Source organism: Falco peregrinus, chromosome 5, assembly GCF_023634155.1.
Source record: "Falco peregrinus isolate bFalPer1 chromosome 5, bFalPer1.pri, whole genome shotgun sequence".
NCBI classification, from domain to species: Eukaryota; Metazoa; Chordata; class Aves; order Falconiformes; family Falconidae; genus Falco; species Falco peregrinus.
In genome coordinates, this window is record NC_073725.1 from 65,280,337 (window position 1) to 65,306,183 (window position 25,847).

The window sequence follows — 25,847 nt, forward strand, 5'->3', positions numbered from 1 at the left end:
AGAAATTCAAATAGGTGCATCTATTTAAAATTACAAATTATAGATGCGATGCACAGTGGAAAAGGCAGGGGTGGGGGCCATCCCGTTGTATATATGCAGCTAGGCATAGGTCTAGCACTTAGTTACATTTAGTAGTTCAATATTTCAGGCTTGTCCGGGAATATGTAGCTGTGTCAGCTAGCGCAACAGCATCTTCTGCCATGTTCAGAGCCACTGTGTTGTGGACCACAGGGCGATTTTTGCAGTATACATTCAGCTGAAATTGAAACTATAAATTCCATGTTGTTTTCCAAAAAAACCCAACCCCAAATAATATGTTTTCCTGAATGCTGAAAAAAAGATAGTACAAGGCAAATTTTAGAAGTGGGATGTAATGTAAACATTTGCATGCAGCTGTGGGAACGCTTCTGTTAACACCATCCTCTTCAGTGAATGCTAAAATTAAACAGTAACAGATTATATTTGAGTTTTAAATTGTTATGACTTCAATAAAATATTTAATATTCTGTGCAGAAACTTCAAACAAGCAAAGTTTTGCATACTTGAATGGTAAATACTGGAATATCATTTTGGAATAGTTCCACTGCAGTGTACTTAAACGTGGTTTAGGAAGCTCAAACAGACTTAGAAGCTGAATGTTATGTGTTATATTTCCTTAGTGTTTTCTGCTGAAGTAAATTTGATTTCCTTATATTGTTTCTTACTGGACAAGCTCTGCATGTGTTTTACAAACAGTAACACTTTTTGTAACTTTTGAGTTGGTGATGAAACTTCCCACGCATCTCCAGAGTCAGTATCAAAACCCTTCGCCTGTAGCAGGAGCTACTATAATAAAACTCTGCAGCGGAGTTGCACAAGAGTAAATAACTCTTTTGTTTTTACTCGCTATTTACTATTCTTAAAAATGGATGTAGGTTGCTATGCTCCCAAACCACTAACCTGCGCTTTTTTGTGTTTGTGGAGTTTTTGTTTGGCTCCAGTCCCCTGACCATTTTCATACACAACTGAGACACGGATGCAGGGATGTGCAGACCAGATGGGTTAGTTTCCTGGTGGGAGGAGGAAGAAATTAAGGAAATAAATAAAAGGATGAAGTGAGGAAATCAGTGAGTGTGTTAATCCAGAAGAGCTACCCTAAGACAGCTTGGTATACTTGATTCATATATTTAATAAGTCTGATTCATTGTAATTTTCACATAATTTCTTCTGGCTTTTTTGTCAAGTTATTAATTTATTTTCCATTTTCATTTTTTAGTTTGGAAATGAAGAACAGCAGCTGGCGTGGGCAAAGCGCGAGAGTGAAAAAGCAGAGCAAGAAAGATTAGCTCGGTTGCGGAGGCAAGAACAAGAAGACCTTGAGTTGGCTATTGCACTCAGTAAGGCTGATATGCCAAACTCTTAAATAGAGGTTTTTTGGCTCCACCCTGTCCAAGTGAAACCTTTAAACGTGGCTTTTATAAAAATACTAAATTCTTGGTATATGTTGTGAAAATAATTTTTGTTACCTTCAACTCTAAACAAGATTGGCTAGTTACATCAAACTGGGCTCTGTGTGGCTTTCCAAGTGCGTAATACACAGGAAACACTGTATAAGTTGTATTATATGTTCTAGATAAAATTTACTGCTTGTAAGAAATTTAATGTATGATCCTAAGGTACTGAAAGCAAAGTTTCCTTATCTGGAAGACAATGTTGCATATAGTAAACTGAAACTTGTGAATCTGGCTTTTTATAACCGGAATTCCATTGGCTTTTGTAGGCTGCATTATGAACTTCGTATATCATAAAAAGATAATATTTCTAGAATTAGCTTCCATTCACTCATTACATTTATTTAATAATTCACGGTAGGCTAATCAGTATGACATCTGCATCATCTATGTCAAAGTCTTCAGGATAAGTTCCTTATTAGATGGTCCCTTTTTTCCCAGGAGATGTGGCTTTTACGGGAAAATCTGGTGATTTATATATGATGAATACAAGCATAGTGAACTGTATAAAATATTATGAAATCTAAGCCTCTATAAATAAGTAGTTCTAATTTAAGGAGTTGTTTGCATTGAGTTTTAATAATTGTATATGGTGTTGTAAAAGAGGGAGTTAATTCAGTTGTTGTAAATTGGACAAATAATTCGGCAATTAAATCATTAGGTAAAATCTTGCTTTATCTCAGAAGCAAATAGAATTGCAGGATTGTGATACAAGTTTGAGTGCTGCTTTCATGTCAAACCAAGCAATGGAAAACTTACACAGCTTGAGCAGTGTTCACCCCTACAATTCATTTTTACCCTCTTTTGCTCCAACCACCGGAACTGTAGTTAATATTAGACCATGTTAATTGTGTTACCTGATTGACTGTGTCAGACCGTCCCTACCTCTGTTTCTTTACTTCCACCTGTCTTATCTTACAGGGCTACAGGTCAAAGGTAATTTAGCTGAAATAAGGCCAAGTTGAAACAGATTTATTTGCCAAATACATGTCTGTGCATATGTTATTGGAGTGCTGGTAGACTGGATTGGCTTTAAAATACGGCTTGCAGTAGTAGGTCCAAGTAGGAACATATTTGATATGTATCTGTAGAGCTCAATACTTCCACTTGGTAAGGCTAACAGAATGTGGTTTACATGTCATACAGAAAATTAAGTCCTTATGGTAAGTCTGTGAATTATTTATTTACTAAAAATGCCTTTGCTGATTACAGGAATTCTAAAACTTCGGTTGTCCTTGCCTTGGACTTTTATGTCTCAATAGAATGGACATCTAGCACAAAATTTTTTAAATGTCCTTAATATGCATCCGCTTTCCTGTTGTTGCTTCTGTGGGAATACAAAGCTGAACATTCTGTGGTTTTACTGATGCAGCCCTTATCTTCCAACATTTTCTCTATTTTTTTTTAAATGTGGTATTCCTTCATCATCTTAATGCATTTATATTTTTTTATGTCCTTGCTGGCTTTTATCTTTCATAATACAGGGATCGTGCCTGTTCACTGAATGAAAGCAATCTTCCCCCATTCTGTTGTATTTGCCTTATTTTGGATGCTTTCTTTACACAGATACGAATCAGGTTGGATCATTCTCATAATCTTGATAGTTTTCAGCTCTGAAATGCAGTATAGATGTGGCGTTTGTTGTCTCAGGCTTCTGTGAGTAGGCGTGTGGGTGGGTGTCTGTGTGTGCATCCATTTACATTTGCAGTGATACATATGACAAAGCTGAAATCCATATATCTCAAAATGCAGTCTTAGGAGCCACAATTCCCCGTTTGCTGTGTCTGTCTTATGCTAATGGTACTATAGATAATGGGAATCTTAATTCCTCTCCAAAGGGTATCAGAAACAACCATATAATGGTCTTTAATACTGTCTTTTAGTGACCCCGTTGGAATGCAGTAGAAGATACTTCTGGTTTTACAGAACCTGATTTGAAATCCCTTCCCATTGTGTTATCTTTTCTCTAAAATACGTTAGATTAAATGATCCAACATACTAAAATGTCAACAAATTCTCTTGCCTGTTGGTGTGCAGGACTTGAGGTCTCTGAGAGCAAACTTGGATCTGTAGCTAGCATGGGACAAAACTTTTAGTATGAAAGAGCAATTTTCAACATTGAATGGCTGCAGGATTCTCAGTGAAATTAAAAAAATGGTATCCGTGTGTAAGATTCTCAATTTTCATTTGGGCCTGAGTCTTTGTGGTGTCTCTTCTGCTCTAAGAAAACCCTGCTCGTGCATAGTGCCATTCTAGAAAGGAAACCCGCTTTTGGACTACGGCTTGGGTGGTGTCACTCCAGTGGGACGAGGCGGATGAGCTAAACAGCTTGATTCATTTTCTGAGTTACGTACCGTAACAAGACTTTCTGCTACTTTTCAGTGCTCTACAATACTGTAATTTATAATGCTTCTAAGGCAACGCATCGGTATTCTCAAGATGTTCAGCAGGAAGCCAGAAATGTGAATTAATCAAGCATTCCACATAGTGTTAGAACTAATTGCTTGTTTTCCTAATTCCTTGTTGACCTATTCTTCCTATTTGCTTGGACAGTAACAGAAGATCAAGCAAACGAAGGAGGGCAGAACACGTCCTCTGTACACAATGTATTAGATGTAGTGATCTTAGGTTCACTGAAACACTCCTGAGTCAAAATTTTAGACACTGCAGTAGAAGAAAACTTAGCTGTGATTTCTCCCCCTTGTATTTAATACAGTTTTCTGTCTGAAAAGGAGGATTACCCGTGTTCTTCTCTTATGCTGGTAACTCAGTGTTTTGTATAATATCTGCACTTGTTCTTCTAAGGCAAAACTCTCATCGCGAGACATTGAGCACCTTCTTCCTCCAGAACAGTGAAATTTAAAGCACAAATAGGCCTGTTGCTATTTGGGCAGAGAAAATATGTACAATGCAAGATATATAAAATGTGAGTATACACAATGCATATACAGTGTACATTGAGATCCATATTATTTGTGTCTGTGTGTATATATATATACAGTGTATTGTATAATAATAGTGTGTGTATATACTATATATGTCCACATACTATGTCTAGTATATAGCTACTTATGCTGTACATAAAACATGTATATACAATGAATATGTAGAATATGCATATATATTCTATATATTGAGGCTTGTGTGTATGTATTCTCTAAACAGGGATGGATACAGAAATGGAATTTTTACAGAAATGCAGATTAGAGCATGGCTCTTAGAATTTCAAAGTTCTGGTGAAAGAAAAAAAAAAAAAAGGAGAAAAGATTACTTCTAATACATTTGTTTTAAGATTACTTTCATTGGCATGAAAAACTGTGTTCGCTAGCTGTGCCAAGTATAAGAGAAACCTGGCAGAAAGTAGGTATCATCTGCACTGGGTGTGATTTCACATTCTTTTGAGTTTAATTGTCTCTTTGAAATGTAGGCTCAATTTCTGATCTTCTTGCGTGTGATGGTCATATCATCTGTTCTTTTTTCTGTAGGCTGAGGCAATGATTTTTTTCTCCTACATTTGCTTGTAGTTTCTCTTTTTTTTTTTCCCTTTGTTACAAGGTTTTTTTAAGGAGCTATTCCCATACACCCCAAACAGTCATACACTAAGGTGGAAAAACGTGCTTTTCTTGCTTCATTCCAGTTATATAGGTTGCACGTAATTGTCATCTGGATTTCAGATCTGTTTTTCTTCCCTTTCCACCTAAGCTGTTACTTCAGGAGGAATGACAATCCATTGCATTCTTGGCTTTGAGGAAAGAATGGAGGTGATTCTACTTTCTACTCAGATAAATTATTAGACTCTGTGGTATGTTGAGCAATCACTAAGAGTTTAGTAGGCTTTTATAGTGGCACATGTGTGTTTTATGCAGAGTCTCGTCACTGCTGGAATGACTCATGGAAAACCATGAATTGCACACAGCACTGAGGCACAACAGTTAAAACAGGAAAGACGGACAATTATTCACGTTGAACCTACGCACGCAAACGTTGCATGTAGGGCACAGGTATTGAATTACCCACATTACAGACCAGCAGGTTCACATTTGCCTCGAGTGGTTTCCCAAAGTTCTATTCAAATAATCTTGTTGTAAAACATACCAGTCATTCTGCAATAAAAACAGATGCTCATAAAAGTAGTACTTCTACCGTAATGCTGTATGAAATATTTTTATATTGGCAAATTTTTCCTTAGGAAATCTCTGCCCTGTGATGATCATCAGTCCTGACTGTATTTTGTTTCATGTAATGTGCTCTCAAAGTGTAGGAAATTCCAAGCTGTGTCTGACTGCATCACCTTTTTTGGGGTTTTTTTTGTTTGTTTGTTTTGTTTGGGGGGGGTGTGTGTGTGTGTTAGTGGTTTGGTTTTTAAATTCCTGTCTGTGAAATCTGTTGTCAGAAATTTTGTAGAAATTATTTTGTCATCTTATGCTCAAAGGAAATGCACTTTTCGTGGATTCTTATAATCCCTTTGGGGTTACTATTTTCTTTAGTGTTTCTCCATTGAGAAGAGTATTTATTCTGTAGAACTGAGGCCCAAGGAATTTTGGTCCAAGTAGAATTGTTGCTTTCCCTCATGTAAGAGTTTGATTTCTCCCTTCTTATGTGTTTTATTCCTCCCTCTCAGGAATTTCATTTCTGTTTAATCCTCATTTAGAGCTGGAACTCTGTTAAAGTGAATTGGTCTGTGCTAATAATGATCTGGTTCAAATACCTTCCTACAGTGGTGGAACAGCTAAGTTTTTGTTGTGTATCAACTAGTGCGTCTCTCTGCAGACTTCACAACAAACATCTTTTCTTGGAAAGGAATTTTGCTTGTAGTATGGTGAAATCATAGAAGATTTATTTTTAGAGTAAATATGTTAACTGTTATTCATTGACACACCTGTTTTATCAGTTGATATACTGTTCTTTTTACTTGAAAGTTTTATAAATAAAGGTTAATTTGTTATAAAACGGAATTTTCATTTTTCCAACTTCTGCCTTCCCCTTTAATTTGAACTTTAAAAATAAGAACTAGTGACTATGGTTCCTTCTGCTGTTACAATTATAGAGTGCTCTTCTGCTGTCCCTTTTAATATGATGCTCTTTAGCCTGACCTAAAAAAGGTGGAAACACAAAGTGGAAATTGCAGTGTTGACCTAAATTTGACTAATATCTCCAAATATGTACATTATTGTAGTTATATTTATCTTTCAAATATCATAACAAATTGAAAGATATTTTAATTTTAACCCATCTCATGTGTTTATTGTTTAATATAATAAGAAATGTCATTGTTTAATATAATAAATGAAAAGTTACTTTTTGGAGCTCTGAGACTTTGACAATCTTTCTTTACACTTTTTTTTTTTTTTTTTTTTGTCCATGACTTTGCAAGCTTTTGTGTCAAATCTGTGACTCTTGCTTTGGACAACTGCTTGATTCTCTGCATTGAGATCTTTTATTTTTCCTTTTGGCTGGTGCCCTCTGCGCTCTGTCTTCCCTTCTGTCCTTCCCCTTCTTCCTTGTCCCAGCCACATTTGGTCTATACAAACCAGTCAGAAAATCCAACACCACATCCTTTCCAAAACAATTTGTGTGCCGCAATGCTAAACATCCAGACAATTTATACTGGGAGGGGTTAGAGAGATCACCAGGGACAAACCCTTTCTGCTGGCTGGAAAAACACACACCTCACTATCATGCTATTTGGCATTATTCACTTTGACTCATTATTTTCCCATCTGTTTATTTACTCTGCTTCTGCACATGCTGGCATGGCTAACAACACATTGCCAAGGCAGGTTGCTCTTGAAATTGCTCGCCGGCAATATTTTTAGTATGTTGACATTTTGTGCCTGTCCGTGACACGCTACGGTCAAATCCTGGCTTCCATTTCCTACCCAACCTCTCTAGTCTTGCTTACCTAGACATGGGCCATGCTCAGTGTTCTGCTCCTGCTCAGATTTTTGGAGTCAGACACGTGCGATGTTCTTCTCATCCTTATGTTTTCCCAAATACTTGCCTGATCCTCATTGTCCGTATGTAATCCAAAGGGACTCCCTGTACCGGGCGTCGCGTGGAGGCAGAGAGGCTCCTTGCTGGGAACGGAAGAAACGCGCAAGCGTCCTGTCTGAGAAGAAACATTTGCAAGTGGAAACTCAAACATAAAGGGACTCTGAGCTCTGAGCCCAGCTATTAAACCTCAAAAACAAATGTAGCATCTGTTGACTGTGCCCGAATATGACCCAAGACCAGCCTGTGTTGTGAAAGTCTGAGCTCTCCGAGCCCTCTCTGCCACTGAAATTGCAGTCATGCTTTTCTTGGGAAGGCAATACTGGGAGCGAATTGCTGCATCTCCTGCCTGCTGCATGTGACGCTTGTTTAGTCACTCTGAACACTTTATCTCTGGTCTGGTTAGTGTTTTCTGATGTAATGACCACAATTAAAACTTTTTCTTGGTGCCGATACAGCACCTCTTACATATGCCATTGCTTTCCTTATTGATGAATTCTCCCAATGCTCCTTAGCAGCTGCAAATGTAATAGATTTCTGCTGGTTAATTCCTCATGAACATTTGGTGTCTCAGCCTCTGGCTCGGTAGCTTCTTGCTTAATACATGAAATGTCACAGGGGATGTCCAATGGGATATTTCAGATACTTCCTGATGACATAACAATAGGTCAGAACTCCAGGAATGCTCGGAGCTGTAAGAAAGGCAAGAAAAGTAAATCCAAAGTAAAAGGGATTTAAAGGGATGCTGTATCTAATTATAAACCTGTAACAGGTAAGTTCATCTGCAATTTCTGTGTTGCCAGATTTATGCTTGCTACAAAGACCAGAATAATCCCTTTTAGCAAATTAAAAGTATAGTTGAAGCAGGTAAATAAGCAGTAACTAATGCTAACTACGGTTACAGAGTAAATGATGAAAATATTGTTGCTCCTCCTGTCCTTGTGCTTGGAAAGGTGGCTTGAGTGAAGTTGTTTACCTCTTCATTACATAAAGCAGTGCATATGACTCATTTTTTGTGTCTGCATAAAATACTGTAAGATCAAATAATTGTGGCTGAAAAGTCAGACCTCAAAAGATTAAATCAAACATATTTTCTGCCTGACAAGTTCAGGATAAATCCCTGCCTCCTCTGCACGCTTCAAGCTCAGCGTGCTGTTTCATGGCAGAGGCCATTCCCAATCTCAGTCTAAGTGACTGGGAACGCGATGGTTGGGATCAAATCGTATGGAGTCTCTGGGAATCGATAAGCTGAGCCAGTTACCTCCAGGGCATGTGAACAGCGCACAGATTACACTACCGGGCTGTTTGGCTTTGTAAACTTACTCCTTCTCCAAATCCATGGGAAGCACATTTGGGAATGGAGGTGTGCCCAAGCCTGGGGCTGCAGTCATGGTGGAGAGGGGCTGCTGCCCTGCCAGCCAGGCTCAGGACAGCCCCCCCCAGCTCTGCTCCTGCCACCCAGGATGAGTCCTGGGAAGGCGGGACCTGTTGCAGACCCAGCCGAGACCCGCTGCTTCAAGGCCACGCGGGAATGTTCAGGTTTGTAGATGCCACCAAGCACGTTTTGGTTGTGAGCAACAGGGATTGCTTTCTCCCTATTAAATTACATGGTGTTTGGATTGAATTTTCCTCTTTATGTTTCCCCCAACACTGTGAGTTACCATAGTGATGGCTACATGACTTTGTTGTAGTTGTTCTATTTAAATATAGCAAAAGAAATTGCTATAGCTTGGGAGTCTGGCTTGAAAAATTCAACTTAAGAAAAGCCTAACAGCTACTCTGTGTTGTAGGTGCACAAAATAGCTTTAGAAACCACAGAGTTTCTACCACAGAAAACCGCAGAACCACACGATCCTATAATTTGAAGAATGGACCAATTTTTTTTGGCACTTCTTGTGGATGGAGGACTGAAGTTTGGAGCGAGCCAATGTTTGCAGGCAGTTTGTAAATGGCTGTGAGTAACTGGGGGCTCGCACCGGCTGAAACCCCCCCATCCCTGCACAAGCTATGGCCAAAATTAAAGCTTAAACTCTCCCAGCCAACAACATCTGCAAATCTACAATGAACTTCCAGGAAAGCCGGAGGGTTTCTAGTCCAGCTTTCTGCTTTGGGGTTTAAATAAATTCATGGGGAAGCACCCTGGCAGGGTGCTGGGGTGGTGCTGGGCTGCTCTGCAGGGTGCTGCAGGGGCAGCAGGATCCAATGCTGGTCCCGGTGCTGCTTCAGCAACAGCAGTCTCTGTGTTACGGTGCTTTCTGGAGACAAGTTCCCATGTAGACAGATTTAACTGACACTTCTGAAGTCAGCAGGTGAGAGAAAAATGGTTTTCAGCATAATGAAATGACGCTCTGAAACCCAGAGCAGAATTAACTGACTTTAAACAGGAACTTCTCTGGATGGTGTCTTACGTTCAGCAAGTTTTGCTAAACTTTCACTAGGAGCATTGTGCAGGATTTGCTAGTTTCTGTACTTAATGTGCTCTATCTAATCTGCCAATCTATCTTGCAAGTATAGGGAGCCCAGCGCTGTGGTATCTTACAAGAATATGTGTGAAAATCTTGTTTACAATGGACTCTAAATTTTCTCCATTGGGTTTAACTATTTTTATTTTTTTTCCTTTCCCTAGTGTGTCAAATTAAATCCAGGATAGCTGCAGATCAAAAGGGCAGGGCTTCGCTGTGTGCTGCCTGGGAGGCTGCTGGGGTTCTGGGTCTTTAGTGTTAATTAGAACAAAATTACTTAAAAGATGACGACTTGCTTGTCTATTATTAGAAGACACTGCAGAGTGTTAGTGATTTCCTGCTGGCCAGGGAGGGCTTGGTAGATTGGTGGAATCACATCGACACCTCTTTGGATGTACTAATTTAAGGCAATTAAATAAAAAGAAAAAGAAAGTTGACAATTACTCGTAATAGAATGTGAGAAGAATGAGATCAGCATCTCTTTCTCGCTGCTACAAGATTATCTCGAGATTCAAGAACCTGCAGTTTCCTGTAAAGACCACACAGAAATTATCATATATGCCCTCCCTTAAACAATTAAAATAAAGTTGGTTATGAGCTGTTCCTAGTGCTTTGTGCCCCCCTCCCTCCCCACTTTCAGAGGCCTGTATTTAAATATATTTTGATATGTTTGGGTTTTTTATATTGACAGATGAGGATGGCTTTGCCCTATTTTCTCTTGAGTCACAGCAACTCTAAAAGCTCAGAAGACACAACCTGCGCATCTTTACACAGCGGCAGATTTGATCATTGTGATTTGAGCGTTGTTTGGTAACACAGCATTAAGCAGTTAACGTGTAGCCCTCGGAGTGAGCAGGAGCAGAGGGAGCAGGTGTTGTGATCCTTGCAGCTAGACTAGTTGCTGGAGCCCAGGGAAGCTTGGACATTCCCATGCAGAGGTACCAGAGGAGGGAGGAGGAGGAGCACCCGTTGGCAGTTGGTGCTACAGCAGAGCCACACAAGGTGTTTTTTAAGGGTTGGTCACGTTTCCCTCTGCGTGCCAGCGCTGGGCAGCACCTTGTACAGGGTCCCTGGCTGCAGCTTCCTGCCACCCTTGTGTTCTGGGGGGATGCACAAGTGGCCAAAGGGCCACCTAGCCCACCCACTACCCAGCCCTGGGAGAGGGGGCTGGGGACGAGCACAGACAGGCAAACACGTCATGATGCTTCCAAGCTCTCCCCTGCTGTCTGGGGACCTTCCTGAGCCAAGTGTGGGGCAGCGCGCCAAGGGGGGCTGCACTCATGGCAGCCGGGGGACAGACCTCTGCCTCTTTTTTAAATACGTTACAAAAGAGGGGAAAGTTTCAGTTCACACTGCATCACTGAAACCTGGGAATGGCTAAAAAACATTTCCAGTTCTTCTGAAAGAGCAAGGGAAAGCCAGCTGACTATAGCAAGGTAAGGGTAAGACACAATTTTCAAAAATTGTGTTCTTAAGGTTATAAACACCAAAGGACATGCTGAAATATGAAAATCTTCGGCTATGGGGAAAGAGAAGGAAATACCTAGAACTGTTGCAACAATGAATGTGCTAATTTTAGAACATCTTTAAGTCATTCTCACTTTCTGGAATTAGATTGTGCAATTTTTTTGAGCAAATAAATGTTTTGTTTTTAATGAAGAAATGTTAAATCTCTCTTATATTTCACTTTGAAAGAGCTATAAAAGAGAAATGTGGAACTCATTCTTCCATGTCAGTGATTAGAAGCCCAAAATACATCTGTTCCACATGAACAACTGCAGGCTTTGCTTTCACAGAAGAATGGCTCTATTTGCAGTTACTTTAAAAGTATTCCTGTTGGTTTCGTTCTTGCATATTCTAACTTGTAAAGTCAGAAAAAATGTCATAATCTTGATCAAAATAAAGTTCCAAGTATCCAGATGTGAAGGGAAAGTGCTCCACTATTGAGATGAATCTGCGTAGTTAATTAACAGTGATTCTGTTCTACAAGTGTCAAGGCTCACCACTAAACCATAGCTGTAAAAACAGAGGATCCTCATCAGGCTTTCAGAGTAATTGCAGAGATGTACTGCGTGGCCTCACAATCTCATCCACAGCTGTGGAAGAGCATTTGTGGGGCTCGGTTTGACTTGTTGCAGCTATATTTTTGCTGCTATAGCTATTGCAGTGGCTAGTTTCTTTGAAATTAAGTTTTCAGAGTCTGGATTCCTGGCTAACGCTTCTCCAAAATAGTTAACATCTTTCTTTAACTCCTGAAATCTAGGTGGGATTACAAATTACAAAGTTAATTGAAGTTTGGGGGAATGAGTTATGAAGGTATTCTAACCTGTGTTGTGAATTTATGTTTCAATTCCACTACTGTTCTATTGGAATTCTGTACTGAGCTCTTGAGAACAAGGATAATTTATATACAAAATGCCTTAAAATAAGCCTCGTAATTACAAAAATGCAGTGTTTAAATTTATAGTAAAAACCCACACACTGCTGGCAAAACTATAACTGCATCTGGAAAACATTAAGGATGCTATTAAAATAGTCTAGCATAAACTAGAAATGAGACTGAAATGACAGTGTTGCTTACTTAACCATTTTTAGGAAGTATATTTTGAATATGATCTACTTTCCTATTTGATTTTTTGATAAAGCACCATACTCTACCTGGTTTGCCACTGAGAAGGAATTGTGTACCTTGTTATCTGTTTTACAGAAAACCATAGCTTTTTCAAGCGTCTTCTTACAGTTGTTGATAATTTAAAACATAACCAGGTGGTGGTTGGTCCAGCCATCAGGGAAAAAGTAACAGGGAGATCTCGAAGGAGAATAAAAATCACATCAATTAAAAACTTATTTTATTAAAAAGTTGAAATGCTTTCAAACATTGAAAAATTACGTTTTTATAAAAACAGAAATAGGCAAAATACCCATTTGTCTTCTATTTACATATACAATATTTCTCATTGTATAAAATTATTTACAATATATAAAAAACTTAGTAAAATAGGTTATTTTCTTACAAGACATCAAGCCCTGTACTTCTAGTGTAGATCATGGCAGACAAGAATATTATTGCACCTGTGAAACAAACAGTCTAACAATAGGAGTGTTCTCTTAGCCATGCCTTCAACCGAGATCTAAAATAACATCGTTAGCTACAGTAACATTCATTTAATCTCTTCTAGGGTCAACTTCAGGCAGTTTCCATACAAACATTGTCTTGTAAAGCTTAGGGCAGTTAGAATTGGGGGAAAAAACCAACATATTTACAGCTTCTTTTATACAATCTGTATGGAGTCTTATGGAGTTTACCCTTCATAGAAGCTGCATAAATAACCCCTGTTCTCCTGACCGGGACGGGCAGGTTCACTGCTACGGTCACGTCAGATTCTCTGCAGGAGATGACTGGCCAAGTCTCCTTGTGTCAAATCCTCAGCTTCCATTGCTAGAGCATTGGTGCCTTCCCTACGTAGTACCAGCTACAAGTTTTTAACACTTCTGCACCTGAGCGGTTCACGAATGTCTACCATTGGCAGGTCAGAGCCTCTGGGGCTACATGTGCCGCTTCATGTGCAAAGCCAGGTGGTCCGACCTGGAGAAAGCCCTGTCGCAGAGGTGGCACTGGAAGGGCCGGTGGCCAGTGTGCTTGCGATAGTGACGGGTGAGCTCATCTGAGCGGGCGAACTTCCAGCCGCAGCCTTCCCAGTTGCAGTGGTAGGGCTTTTCACCTGTCAGAGAAATCAGAGAGCATGACTCAGCACGGCACTCCCACGCACAGGCAGCATCACATGCCAGGCAGCCTTCCCGCTTTATCTCAGCATATCCTTTTTTTTTGCTACCAAGCCCTTCTACAACAAGAGCCAAGTGCCTTTAAGCCAAATGAGAGTTGGGGTTTTTTTGTTGTTTTTTTTTTTAAAATTGAACGGCCTTAAATGAGTACATGCCAAATACATCCAAAGTTTTCTTTTAACCTACACCTGCAGGGAAAATCTTTTCAGAAAAAGCATTAGAAGCCCTTAGAAAAGCTCTGACCTACACACGCACGGGCAAATGCTTGGACGTTATGGCCCCAACCACCTGTCACAGCTCCACTGTGGCCACTCCCACAGCTGGAGGGGCTACAGGGTTAAAGCTCAGGCTGCAAACCGTGTTATGGGGGCAACCAACCATGTTTACCTGTGTGCGTCCTGAGGTGGGCCTTCAGGTGCGAGCTCTTGGTGTAGGTCTTCCCACAACCTGCGTAGGTGCATGTGTGAGTCGCCGTCCTCTTGCGCGGCCAGGACCGACGTCCTCTTTTGGGTTTGGAGTCCAGCAGCTCCAGAGGGGAGGACGGAGGGGTGAGCATGCCCCTGGGTGCGGAGGGTTGTAACGGCAGGCTGTCCTCAAAAAGGCCAAACTGGGAGGTGTTCTGGTACTGGAGATGGGTCTGTGGGGGGTGGAAGCCAGGGGCCGGGTGGTAACTCTGCTGGAAGGAGACGGACGAGGGGCACATCATTTGCGTGTGGCAGTCATTCACCATGAGATCGTCGGGGCTCAGAGGGGGGGTCTCTGCCCCAGGGATCTGGGGGGAGCTGGCCACCCGGGGCTGCTCATAGGCCATCATGCAGGCTGCGTTGCCCTCCTGCTTGATCTTTGGGCAAGCCTGGGGCACCACCCCCAGGACTGGTCCGTAATTGTCCATGTCAGGTTCAGGCTTAATGTTCTCGACAAACTGCGGGCCCCCGAAGCTGGGTGTCACAAAGAACCGCCCATGGACATTGCCAGGAGGGCAGTAGTTGGAGTCCATCTCGGAGCGGATCATCTCCGGCACCATGCCAGCGTTGTAGGGTGGGGGGCTGCCTTGCTCCAGGGCACTGTAGCATCCCGGGGTCGGGTTTGTCTGGTAAAAGCCCCCGCTCTCCCCTTGGGCAGGGGGATAGTCCCCACTGGCCGTGCCCTGGCCATAGCTGTCGCTGCCCATGGAAAGGATAAAATCCAGCACGTTGTTGAGATCTTCATCTTCTTTGCGTGGGGAGAGGCTGCCCCAGGTGCCGGCGGGGGGCTTGGCCTCCGGGTCGCACTTCCACCTCTGGGGGAGAGAGAAAAGGGAGAAAGTTAGAGGTGGTGGCCGGGGGGGTGGGGGGTGGGTAGGGGCCGCTGCCCCGCCGCCCACCCGTGCGATGAGCCGCGCCGGCCTCAGCTGGGCGGCGGGAGGGGGCCAGACTCACTTCGTGGAGGGTTTTCTCGCGGCAGGGGCTGGCGAAGGTGGCGAAGGAGGGCAGGATGGTGTCGCTCAGCGCCATGGTGCGGCCGGGCGGGACGCGGACGGCGCGGCGCCCCGAGCCGCCCTCCCCACCTTATAACGCGGGCGCGGGCGCTCTCAAGCCAATTGCAGGGAGCGGAGGAAACGCGTCCCGGACGGGGCGGGCGGGAGGCAGCGGCTCGGGCGCAGCCTAAATTTAGCCCCGGTATAAAAGGACGCGGCGGCGGCGGGCCCAGCCCGAGCGGGGCGGAGCGGAGCGGGGCCCGGCACGGCTCGGCTCGGCACGGCTCGGCACGGCACGGCACGGCACGGCACGGCCGGCCCCCTCGCTGCCTTTTTTCGCCTCAGGGCCGCCTCCGCCTCGGGCCGCTGCCTGCGGCTGTGAGGGAAAACGGGGGGGTCCCAGGGCTGGGGGTGCCGAGGGACACTCGTGAGCTGAGGGGATGGTGAGGGAGTCCCAGCCCCGGGGGTGCCGAGGGACCCTCGTGAGTTGAGGGGGTCCCAGCCCCAGGGACGCTGAGGGACGAGGGACCCGGGACCCTCCCTGACGTGAGAGGACCGTGTACCGAGAGACACTGTGAGGAACCAGCTGTGGGGTGGGGGACAGTGAATGGTCCTTGCCCAGGCGACACTGAGGGACCCTCATGAGCTGAGGGGTCTTTGCCTCCCCTGGTGATGGTGAGGGGTGTCTCAGCCCCAGGACACCAAGGGACCCTCATAAGCTGAGGGGATGCTGAGGGTTCTCTGCCTCCCAGGGAACAGTGAGGGGGTCCCAGCCCTGGGGTTGCTGATGGTTCCTCCCTGACGTGAGGGGCCCATGTGCTGAGAGACACTGTGACGAACCTGCCCTGGGGTGGGGGACACTGAGGGGTCCCTGCCCCGGGGACGCTGAGAGAGACGTGGTGAATGAGGGGTTTGATCCCACCACACCTCCCGGCGGCTGCCCTTTCGTCCCTGGGGCCAGACCCAAAAGCGAGGGTGGGAGTGGGGCGGGCAGTGAGCACAGCAGGGGAGGCAGATCCCCTGCCCCGCGTGGGCAAATGTGCTGGGGAGCTGGGGATGGGGACCTCCGGCTTTGGGCACCCTCAGGGTCTCCAGCCCATCTTGGTGTGGACAGAAAGGTGTTTAATGCCACTCTTGTTTGGTCTCCGCTGGAGACTTGCATTTAATGGAAGCCCAGGTCTCTAGCAGAGTTTCCATTTGCTGCACAAAGATTGCCAAAATCAACGTTTCCCTATGACATTATGAGAGAAATAATGCAAGTAGCTTCTGTGAACTCCTCTGCTTGTAGCCAATTTATGGTCCTGGGCTGGATTTTTCAGAAGGGAAGACTGTTCTCCTCCCTTACCTTGGCCTCTAGCTCAGATACCCAGTCTGAAGGAGCTATTCTTCAATAATTTGTGATAACATGCCCCAGACTCCTGTTTTTGAGGGTCATGGCTGCTTGGCAGCCATCCAAGAGCGGAAGAGCGAAAATGGCAGTTCTTAACGGAGGGAAAATGATGATCTATCGCAGGACAGACTGATTCTTTGAGAGCCTGTTCAGAGAAAGAGCTATGCTTTCCCCTTACCTCCTCCATATTTCCTTTGCAATCACTTCTGAAAGGATTTCTAAGTGAGCTGGAGGTCAGAAGGGTGTAGGAGAACAACTCTCACTTTCATGCGCTCTGTGCCCCAGGAGGAGAAAGAGCGATGGCCCTTGATGGGCTCTGGTTCTCAGAAGCATTTTGAGCATGTTGGCTAGAGCCCATCCCAGGCTTGTGGCTGTATGCAGCCATCTCAGGAAAGCACGGTTGCTAGGGTGAGTAAATGATCTTTTCAATAGCTACACGTTTTAAAATAACGAATATCTCTTGTTTAACTTGCTATACTTCTTATTCTAAAAGTTCACAGGATGGCCAGGAGGAGCAGCCAAACTTCTATGACTGGAGCAGAATCAATACACTGAATGCATGGTAACGAAGTACACAAAGATGTATGACTCATAGCTATGTAATGTCACACTTGTGTAATCTTTCAATGTAAACTCTTTTCCTCTAATAAAATGTTAGTAAGTGTACAATAAGTATATATGGTGCTGTGAGTCAGCCAAGAAAATATACTCTGATGAATTCAGAATGAATGTGAATGTTCCCTTGATAACACACCCCGAATGTCTGTGTCAGTTTATGTGCTTGTGATTTCAGCAACAGCTATAACAAAATATTTTGTTTCTAGGATATACAATGGTACGTGTACACTTCACTGAGAAGCTCCAGTCGGATGCTGTCTTCCAGTAGGCACTGGAAGGACTTTTGTTTATAGCACAGCACTGACTCTGTCACCTAACTGTGTTTTTTCTTCACAGAAAGGAAACGTTTAGTGGGTAGTAAGGATGAAAGCCAAGCACACAAAATAATAAAATCACCATCTTTAGTTTCTTTTTGTTTTCAAGTAAAGCGGTGAAGCTAAAAAGCTATAGCTATGCTAAATGTGGTGAGGCATATGTGAGAATTTATTTACGTTGTGAGTCACTAGTTCTGCACAAACTGCGTACAGCTTCGCTGTGACCTTCTGCTTGGTCCATCATAGCTGTGCTGACATTTTCTGGCTTTTTGCTGCATGCAACACTTGTTTTAAATATCTAAACCCAAGACCCTGTCACTGATCTCACTTATGGCAGCACAGATCAGGAGTGATGACACTGGTGTATAAATGAGAAGAATCTGAGATTAGAAAGTATTTGTTAATCTGCTGTGGGCAGAGGGGAGCTAAATCATGTGTGATTTGTCCTCCAGCCAAAGTAAACACAGGTTCAGCCATTTTCATATGGCAAAGCTGATTTTTCTAGGTGTTGCTGCTGATCTCTGTTGTTGCTTTTACATACATCAGGAAAAACTTTTAAAGGGATTGCGCATGTAACTAGAAGAACCAAAACTGGGGCTGTGTGATGGACTGCACCCTGGGTGGAACAGGGCAGCTGGACAGGTTAGTGAGAATGCCCTGTCACCTGGCTGCTGGAGCACTCTCAGTCATTACAGAACTCAAACAAACAAACAAAAAGCTCCTTCCTCATGGGATTGTTCTCAGAAAGTCCTGACTGCACCTAGAGCAAACGTAGTAATAGCAGGGCAAGCGAGCTGAGGATGAGCCCTCTTAGCAGCACTGCTCAACAGCGCAAGAACACTGTGAGCAGCCGCTTCACATTCCAATGAGACACCCCTCACCATGGGACTTCCCTGCCTGCACCCCAGATCACCAGGTTTCTGTTGACTATACAATTCTTTTTTACTAAATTAAACTGCAGGTTCTGAGTTAGTGCTTTTTAGAGTCTGCTCTCAAGGAAGTTGATAAAGTGATGTAAACAACCACATAAAATGAAATATAGAGGTATTTTTTGGAGAGGCATGTCTTACTTTGGGGAGAGTGATTTAATCCTGTGGGCCTTTTGTCTAATTAAAGTAACAGCATGAATTAATTTGGTAAAGGAACGTTTTTGACCAGACCTTTCATGCTTGGAGTTGGGTCTCGTTCAGGGACTTAAATGTGAACCATCTCTTTGATAAGCTGAAGTTGAATGAGCTCATTAAGTTTTTAGTATGATTTTTTTTTTTTTGGTGATTCTCCTCTGAACTATGCGCCTATTTTCAAAATCTTTGTTGAGGTTTGAGCACTGCAAATGTGGAACAGCAGACAAACACGAGTCACCTGTCTTGTGCACTTTCAGTCATGATATTGCTTTGAAGCTCACCCATGAGTAACTGTTCCGCAAAGCCCTCCTCTCCCCTAGCTTTTTCATTGCATCTCAGCTTCCCAGACAAGGGCACCACCACCACCACGTATAGATAGTCCACACTTGGTGTTAGCTTGAGGCTTTTCCACTAGGTTTAATTTATGGCCATGGTGAAAGCAGAACTCATGGGACAAGAAGCTAGGAGATGGAGCGGAGCCCTAGGGGGCCAGGTGGGAGTGCTGGTGGGTCATGCTGGGAAGCATCATGAGCTGCTGGGAACAACTGGGAGGAATCCACCTTGTTTAGGACTGCGCAGATGGAAGGTGGAGCCTACAGAAAAGTCCTGCGAAAAGAGGCATCTGACAACTGCCTTCTCCAGCAGAGCAATTCTGCTGCCCCATTGTTTTTACCTGTTGGCTTAGGTAGGAACCTATTTTTGTCTATGCCGAAAAGCAGATCTGCTTAAGTTTTTTACCCCTGGAAGTACGGCCTTGAGCTTGTCTGTATGGCCGTGTATGTGTGTGTTCTGCTTGGATAATGCAGTTATAATAATTGTTTAACAATGGCATGTTCTTCAGATGATGTTGCACTTCCTTGATCTTTGCCATGTAGGACCTTATCAGTAACGGTTTCTGTTTTCTTCCAGGTCATTGTTAACAACATTGAATGGTAAGTGATGATAAAAAAAAAAAGATCAAGAACTAATAAATCTGCTTGATTAAAATTTAAATTAGATTTCAAGATGTATCAACTTGTTGTTGGACCAGTTCATGTGTGCGCCCCATATTGATTTGTCATGTTCTTGTTTCTTACTGTGAAAGTCATACTGCACCACAAATCCTTACGGAGCTTAACCTGTTGCATCAGCGCGGCTGCCTCATTGAAAACACCATTGTCATTAACTACACCATCTTTATTTATAATTCTTTTTATGTAGCAAGTCCTTCCAGTCTTTTGCCCAGGTTTATATAACGCGGACAGGCATATCTGGGTCATTCTGTTTAGCCTGTTAAAATATTGACATAATATTAACATTCTCCAAGTCACCTGGGGCTTCCCTGCTGCTCTGAAATGGATTGATAATAAACATTAACCATCTGGATATGTCCTTAGTCAGTTCTTTTGAAACGCTCACTTATAAGTTACCCAGACCTGGCAACTTGATATTGAGATGAGTAGCAGTTGTTTTAACATCCTTCTAGTTACTGGAATGGAAAGTATTTCAACATCATTATTGTCTGATCTGAATACAGCATCTGGCTTCTTCCCAAAGAGAGAACAGAAATCTTTTTTAGCCCTTCTGCTTTTTCAGCGTGATTATTGACAGTTGTATCATTCCCATTCATTGGGATGGCAATCCCAGTCTGTTTTAGTGAAAGCCTTTTTAACTTTGTTCACAAAGATTAGCAGAAGTCAAGCGTCGATACTTTCCACCAGCTAGGCAGGCCTCCTTCCATGAAAAAATAAAATAAGCTTAAATTCCATTTCAACAAGTAAGTCAAATCATATAAAGACAACTTTTCTGTGAAATACATGAGAAAATACTGTTCCCATCATCAAAGTACATTTGTGGTTCAGTAAATCATGCACAAAATCATCTCTTTAATGAATTGAATCAAGGTAATTATGTATTGTTACTTGAATTTGCTGTGTGAAGAATGACAGTGTTCAGCTGTAAATGATTTCTTGTCATTTTTGATTTGGGGACTCTTCAAACCTAAACAATTTATGCCAGTGTTTTAATTAATCAGCTTTGATTAGGTCCGTCATCGTGTTTCTGCCAGCTTTTACTGCTGTGTGTGTGTTGAACGCGCACATGTTGTATTGCAGATGTCCCTTTCAGCTGTCAATTAAAAACACATTTGAGAGATCTTTTATATTTTTTTTACAGAACTGTGAAAAAAAAGTTTCAAAAACTCTGCAAGCATGTTTAATCGTATCAGTGAAACTGCTTAAAAAATATCAGTCACTGATTACAACTAGCAGTTTTCAGTTGTTGCCAAATACTTTTTATTGCAGAACCAAATATCTTGTGAGGAAATGGGCAGTATAAGGGTGTGGAATAATAGGAGCATAGGTCAGAAAGTACCTATGTGGTTTCATTCAGAAAAATTACTGTTACAAACACGGATGTAATAGCCTCCAAAAGTTGGAAGCCGAATAAGATGATATTAATTTAATTCTGGAATACAGGGGGTGTTACACTGTAAGATTTCATACTGGTCACGGCTGTCTTGGGCTGCATTTTAGGAGAGAACTCACATAATTGGTTGGAGATGACAGGAGAAAAAGTGAAATGATGGCTTATCTCTTATGTCTGCTTGGGACAATTAGTAATGCTGAAAGACATGTGAAGTTAACTGCTTTTAGAAGTGAGAACTGTGTTTGGGGCTTAATTAATGCAGGGAAAAAAATATGTTTGAGGGAACTTCAAAGAACTAATCAGATGCACTTTTCGCTTTTTCTAATTTGTGAGATCTGTTGCAGTCTGAGTCAGCACGGCAGATGCAGATGGCTGCCCTAGTAGATTTTTTTTTTTTTGTCACTTTGAAGTTCACAAGTTTTAACTGGGGGAGGTGGAGAGAAGACTGGACAAAGCTTAAAACCAGCCACGAGAAGAGAATTGCTGCAAAGCGAGGAAGGCTTTGGGGTGTTTTTCCACTCGTTGACATGCAGAACATCTTTATAGGTTATGGTTTTATCTGGTAAGTGGAGGTTTATTCACGAAACATACAAAGTAGGATTTCATACAGGGCGTAGGGTGGAAAGCCACGTTTAACATGATGAACATGTGGGGTTTAATTCTCATTTATAAAATGCCTTCTTTGTACTGCACCTGTATTATTTATTAGTCATATGTCCTGCAGTTGAGTAATGGGAAATACTGGAGCAAGCATTTCATTAACTGTGACACTGTTAATTGGTATTGCTCGCTGCCTGGAATTACTTTCCCTGTTTGAATACATGGAAGTATGAATCAGAGCCACAGTGAATTAGCCAGCAAGAGGAAGGCAGACATCTTCACTTGATAGGCTGTATGTATAGAGCAGCTGATCTCATTTGTCTTCCTGGCCCGTGAAGTCCTTTTCAGACTTAGATCACCGAGGTATTCAGAATGGTATATATTTCTTTCCATGATCACAATTAGCTGTATCGTTATGATTAAGCCTTGAAACTTCAGTGGGATATTTTGGGACAGACTTTTTTCCAGATGCTTATGTCCTTTGTTGTGAACATTTTTTTTTTTTTTTTTGAGCTATTAATGCCTACCTTTCAGGATATTTATACATTTAAATTCCTGGATACATCTGAGCTTAGGAACAGTGCTTTGTGGCTTGTAGAAAATGCTTTCTGTTCAGAAACAAAACTTTTTGTGCACCTGAAAATTCTAAAATTTGTTCAGCTGTTATGCCTTCAAGGAATGTCACATATTGCTGACAATAAGCTTGAGGGTGGAATTAAGTGCCAGTCGCCAGGGTTGATACTGATCAAAATTATTCATATTTGGTGCTATAGTATATACAGCAATTATAGTTTAAGAGAATAATGCTGTTGAAATCCCTTGAACGGTTACAGCTACTCTTGAGCAATAAAATGCTTTTCAGGGGACAGCCTAATACAATGCAACTTTGTAGAATGAGTTGCGACATTTTCTTTTCATTTGCCATATAAAGTGCCAAATAAATGTTTGCAATAAAAATACAAGCCTGGGAAGAATGTGTTTTGCCAATTACAGCATAACGTAGGCTACAAAGAAGTGTTTAGGATGGAGTTCGGTATGGGTGTTAGTGTCAGGTTACAGCAGGGAAAAGGGTGCCTTAATGTGCCAAATCACCTGCGGGATTTTTATCCCACATTTGCAAGGAAAATTGCTGCCTGTGAGAGACAAGAGATGGGTCCCACTAGGTGCCAAATGAAGGCAGCCAGGAGGAGCAGGCAGCCTTCTGCCGGGGGAGAAATCCCATGCGAGAGGACTGCAGAACACTGATTGATGGTGGCAATCACTTCAGCTGGTGGTTGCCACATTTAGCTCCTCCAGTTGGCCAATGCCAGGAGAGGTGGGCACAGGGTGGGATTAAAGCTTCCGTAGCAGAAGTAGGACAAGCCGCACTGGGGCCAGTGGTGACAATTTAGGGGGCCCTCTCTCATATTGCTCAAGAGCTTGCGTGATTCACCCTCTTCCCTTTTTCTGAGTTTCATATCACAGAAAGCCGAGTTATTTTTCAACATAACTTTTACTTCAGCCTAAAGTTAGACACCGAAACACTGTCCCCGTGGCTTAGCTCAGCCCGACAGCACTCTTGAAATAAAACCTAGGATCCTGCTTGCTGAAAACATGCACAATCAGAGCGATTTTGAGCTCAGCTTCTTTGCGAGTGTTTTCTGTCTTCTTCTGCTTAAAAACCACCTGCTCCGATGAGATGGCAAAGCATCTCATTCACATGAAATCAGCGCGAAGCAGCCGGCCAAGAGGCAGTGGCGTGTATGAGCGAGAGGGGATCCTTTGCAGCCTTTATATACCAGAGTTATTTTTAACCACAGCCTCCATGCTTATTACAGTGTTTCCTCTCTCAGACGCTCAGGAAGCCCACTTGGCTCTGTTTCCTGCTAACATGCGGCCCTGGCTCACAAAATCTCTGAGAACAACAGGCCTGAGACTGCTCGGCTCCATTAAAAAAACTGGCAACTTTTCAAGCCCTGACAGAAAACCTTTGAAAGCTCTGGATTTCCTCCAACTAACGTATGAGGCTCCTACATCGGTGACAAATTAGACTGAAACAGCACAAAACGCTCCTATGTAAATAGCCCTTTTTCGGTGTTCACCCTTTTAATAGTTCAAACATTATTTATAGTTATTTCTCTGGATGGAAAAATATTTTTATGTTTTTGCAAAGATGGGTTCTTGTCAAATGTTTTCCTTGTTTGTTTGGGTTGGTTGTTTTTGTTGGTTTTTTTTTTCTCTTTTTCATTTGAGATTTTTGTGACAGTTTTCTTAGGCTCCAGGAGCAACCTTTCCTTCCTGGAAACCAGGACAAAATGGCTGTTGTGAGCTCTTCGGCAAAAGGTCTGTGTCCAGCACTGAGCACAAGCCTCTAAATGCTGCCATTCCTCAACTATTAAATAATAGTTATAACAGGCACAACTGATTCCTGATTTCCCGAGGGACAGCAGAAGAGGTCAGTTGCACTTCATTGGTGCCTTTACCCATGCGTTTTACGCATAATGTTAGGTCTTCCATGTTGTTTTTTTTCTTGCAGGCTTTTCACTGCGATTCCAAAGGGACTCCTGCTTCCAAAAATGCTTTCAAGTATCGGAATAGATGTGACCTTTGATGCTGAGAATGCTATTTTCTCCTGAGCTGACATTTTACAATATTCTAAGAAATCTTACCATGAAGCCACTTCTCATGTCTGTCAGTAATGATCATAACTTCAGAATATTACACTTTTATTCTTTTTTTTTTTTTTTTGGTTTAAGATCTAGCAGTGTTTTTGGTCATGTCATCTTTGTCTGGGCCAGTGTCACCTTAAGGGTTATTTATTGCCCTGGGCATGAACTGACATCATCTGTAGCATCTACCTGGCCTCTCCAGTCCCAGTATTTAGCCCAGACACTGCAGGGAGGGGTGTGGCTATCAGGAGCAGGTTCACTGGAGCAGGAGGATTTCCCTGACCTTTCCATTTTCTTGCTGGCTGGGCAGTAAGGTGTGTTTATTCTCCCCACCCCACCAATTTTAAACATTCGCAGCCTGAACATGTAGGCTAAGGAATTATAAGGCTCTGTTTGTACTTGAAGGGGAGAGTGGTGGAGAATCCATCCCACCCCAGGATGATATGGCCAGTTCTTAGACAGCTAAAGGCAACTGCAGTTAATACTCTTCCAGCTCTACAGATCTGTGGAATTCCTTCCTATTTTCTTGTGCATCCTTAAAGGATCCTCTTCAGTCCTTCAGTCTCTTCGGTTGTGCCTGAAGCACCAGGTTATGCCTTGTGGAAAGAAAATAATTATTTTGGTTTTATGGTGTTTGGGTTTGTATGAGAGCAGCATTTTTGCCTCCTGCCTGTCCCTTGGAGCTCGGCTATAGTGTGAGAGCATCTCCGACAGGAAAGGTCATCTGTATCATAAAGAAGGGAGTAAAATTAATGTCTATTTTACTTGTCTCAGTAACGCTGCTCCAGCAGCTGTGCTTTGCTACACCAGTGACAGCAAAGTCCTGGACTGGGAGCTGGCTATATCAAGCATGATCTTGACCGAGTAAATACCACCATCTCTCAGATGACCCTTATTCTGATTGGAATCATCTTACTCCCAAAGTTATCTACATTTCACACAGATGTGGTTAACTTTTGCAGTTGAAAATTACTCTTATGAGAAAAGAAAAACGTAAACAGTTTCTAGATGTGAAGGAGCTGAATCCCACATTTTGTAGCTTTTAGCAACTTGTTCTACTATTCATTCATTGCTTTTTTGGGAGTTTTTATCTCATATTTTGCCCAGCAACTAGGCTTTGGCTGTGCTGGGGCATCTTTGACTGAAGCTTGGCAAGCAAATCTTTTAAATTCAGCCTATCATTTTGGCAAGTGATCCTTATTTTGCAAATGTTGAGTTTTGTTGTTACAATCATAGCTCGTAGCATTTGCCCGCATAGTTTATGGGACAAGTGGTATGCAAGTGGGGATTCACATTTATTTTCAGGCAGGAAACCAAGAGTGCAAAAATACATCATGAACTGAAGGGTCAGGGTGAAGCCTTTTTAAAAAAGAATCAAGGTGGTTGGGTTTGCGTTTATCACGCACAGTCAAGTGGTCTAAAATTGACTTGTTTTGTTGCTATTTGAAGCTCACTGTAATGAAAAACTGACTTTGTGCAGATTGACTTTCTGTGTCACAGCCCATCTTGGGATAGTAATACCAGCAAGGATAATTAGTTTAACTGTTGTTCACAATTGCTGTTTG

General features: G+C 42.6%; 2 protein-coding genes and 1 long non-coding RNA gene across 12 annotated transcripts in view; 2 read left to right on the forward strand and 1 right to left on the reverse strand.

Moving 5' to 3' along the window:
• The window catches only part of EPS15L1 (epidermal growth factor receptor pathway substrate 15 like 1), a 45,946-nt gene extending 39,150 nt beyond the window's left edge, over window positions 1–6,796 (forward strand). For all 10 annotated transcript variants that reach the window (XM_055803902.1, XM_055803904.1, XM_055803903.1 and 7 more), the window contains one exon: window positions 1,256–6,796. In XM_055803902.1, coding sequence (XP_055659877.1) covers window positions 1,256–1,402 — 147 coding nt within the window. In that variant the 3' untranslated portion in view covers window positions 1,403–6,796. The remainder of the gene's footprint in view (window positions 1–1,255) is intronic.
• Window positions 6,797–12,775: 5,979 nt separating this feature from the next.
• Window positions 12,776–15,288, reverse strand: KLF2 (KLF transcription factor 2). The gene is made up of 3 exons (XM_055806572.1): window positions 15,145–15,288; window positions 14,114–15,005; window positions 12,776–13,665 (listed from the first exon to the last, which is right to left on the reverse strand). Exons 1-3 carry the CDS (start codon window positions 15,217–15,219, stop codon window positions 13,490–13,492), a joined length of 1,143 nt encoding a protein of 380 aa, XP_055662547.1. The 5' UTR covers window positions 15,220–15,288; the 3' UTR covers window positions 12,776–13,489.
• A 3,408-nt stretch (window positions 15,289–18,696) lies between these two features.
• LOC114013349 (uncharacterized) lies at window positions 18,697–24,353 on the forward strand. The gene is made up of 5 exons (XR_003556267.2): window positions 18,697–19,560; window positions 21,445–21,596; window positions 23,467–23,689; window positions 23,880–24,068; window positions 24,150–24,353. It is a non-coding gene; the product is annotated as an uncharacterized LOC114013349 (long non-coding RNA).
• Window positions 24,354–25,847: the final 1,494 nt, after the last annotated feature.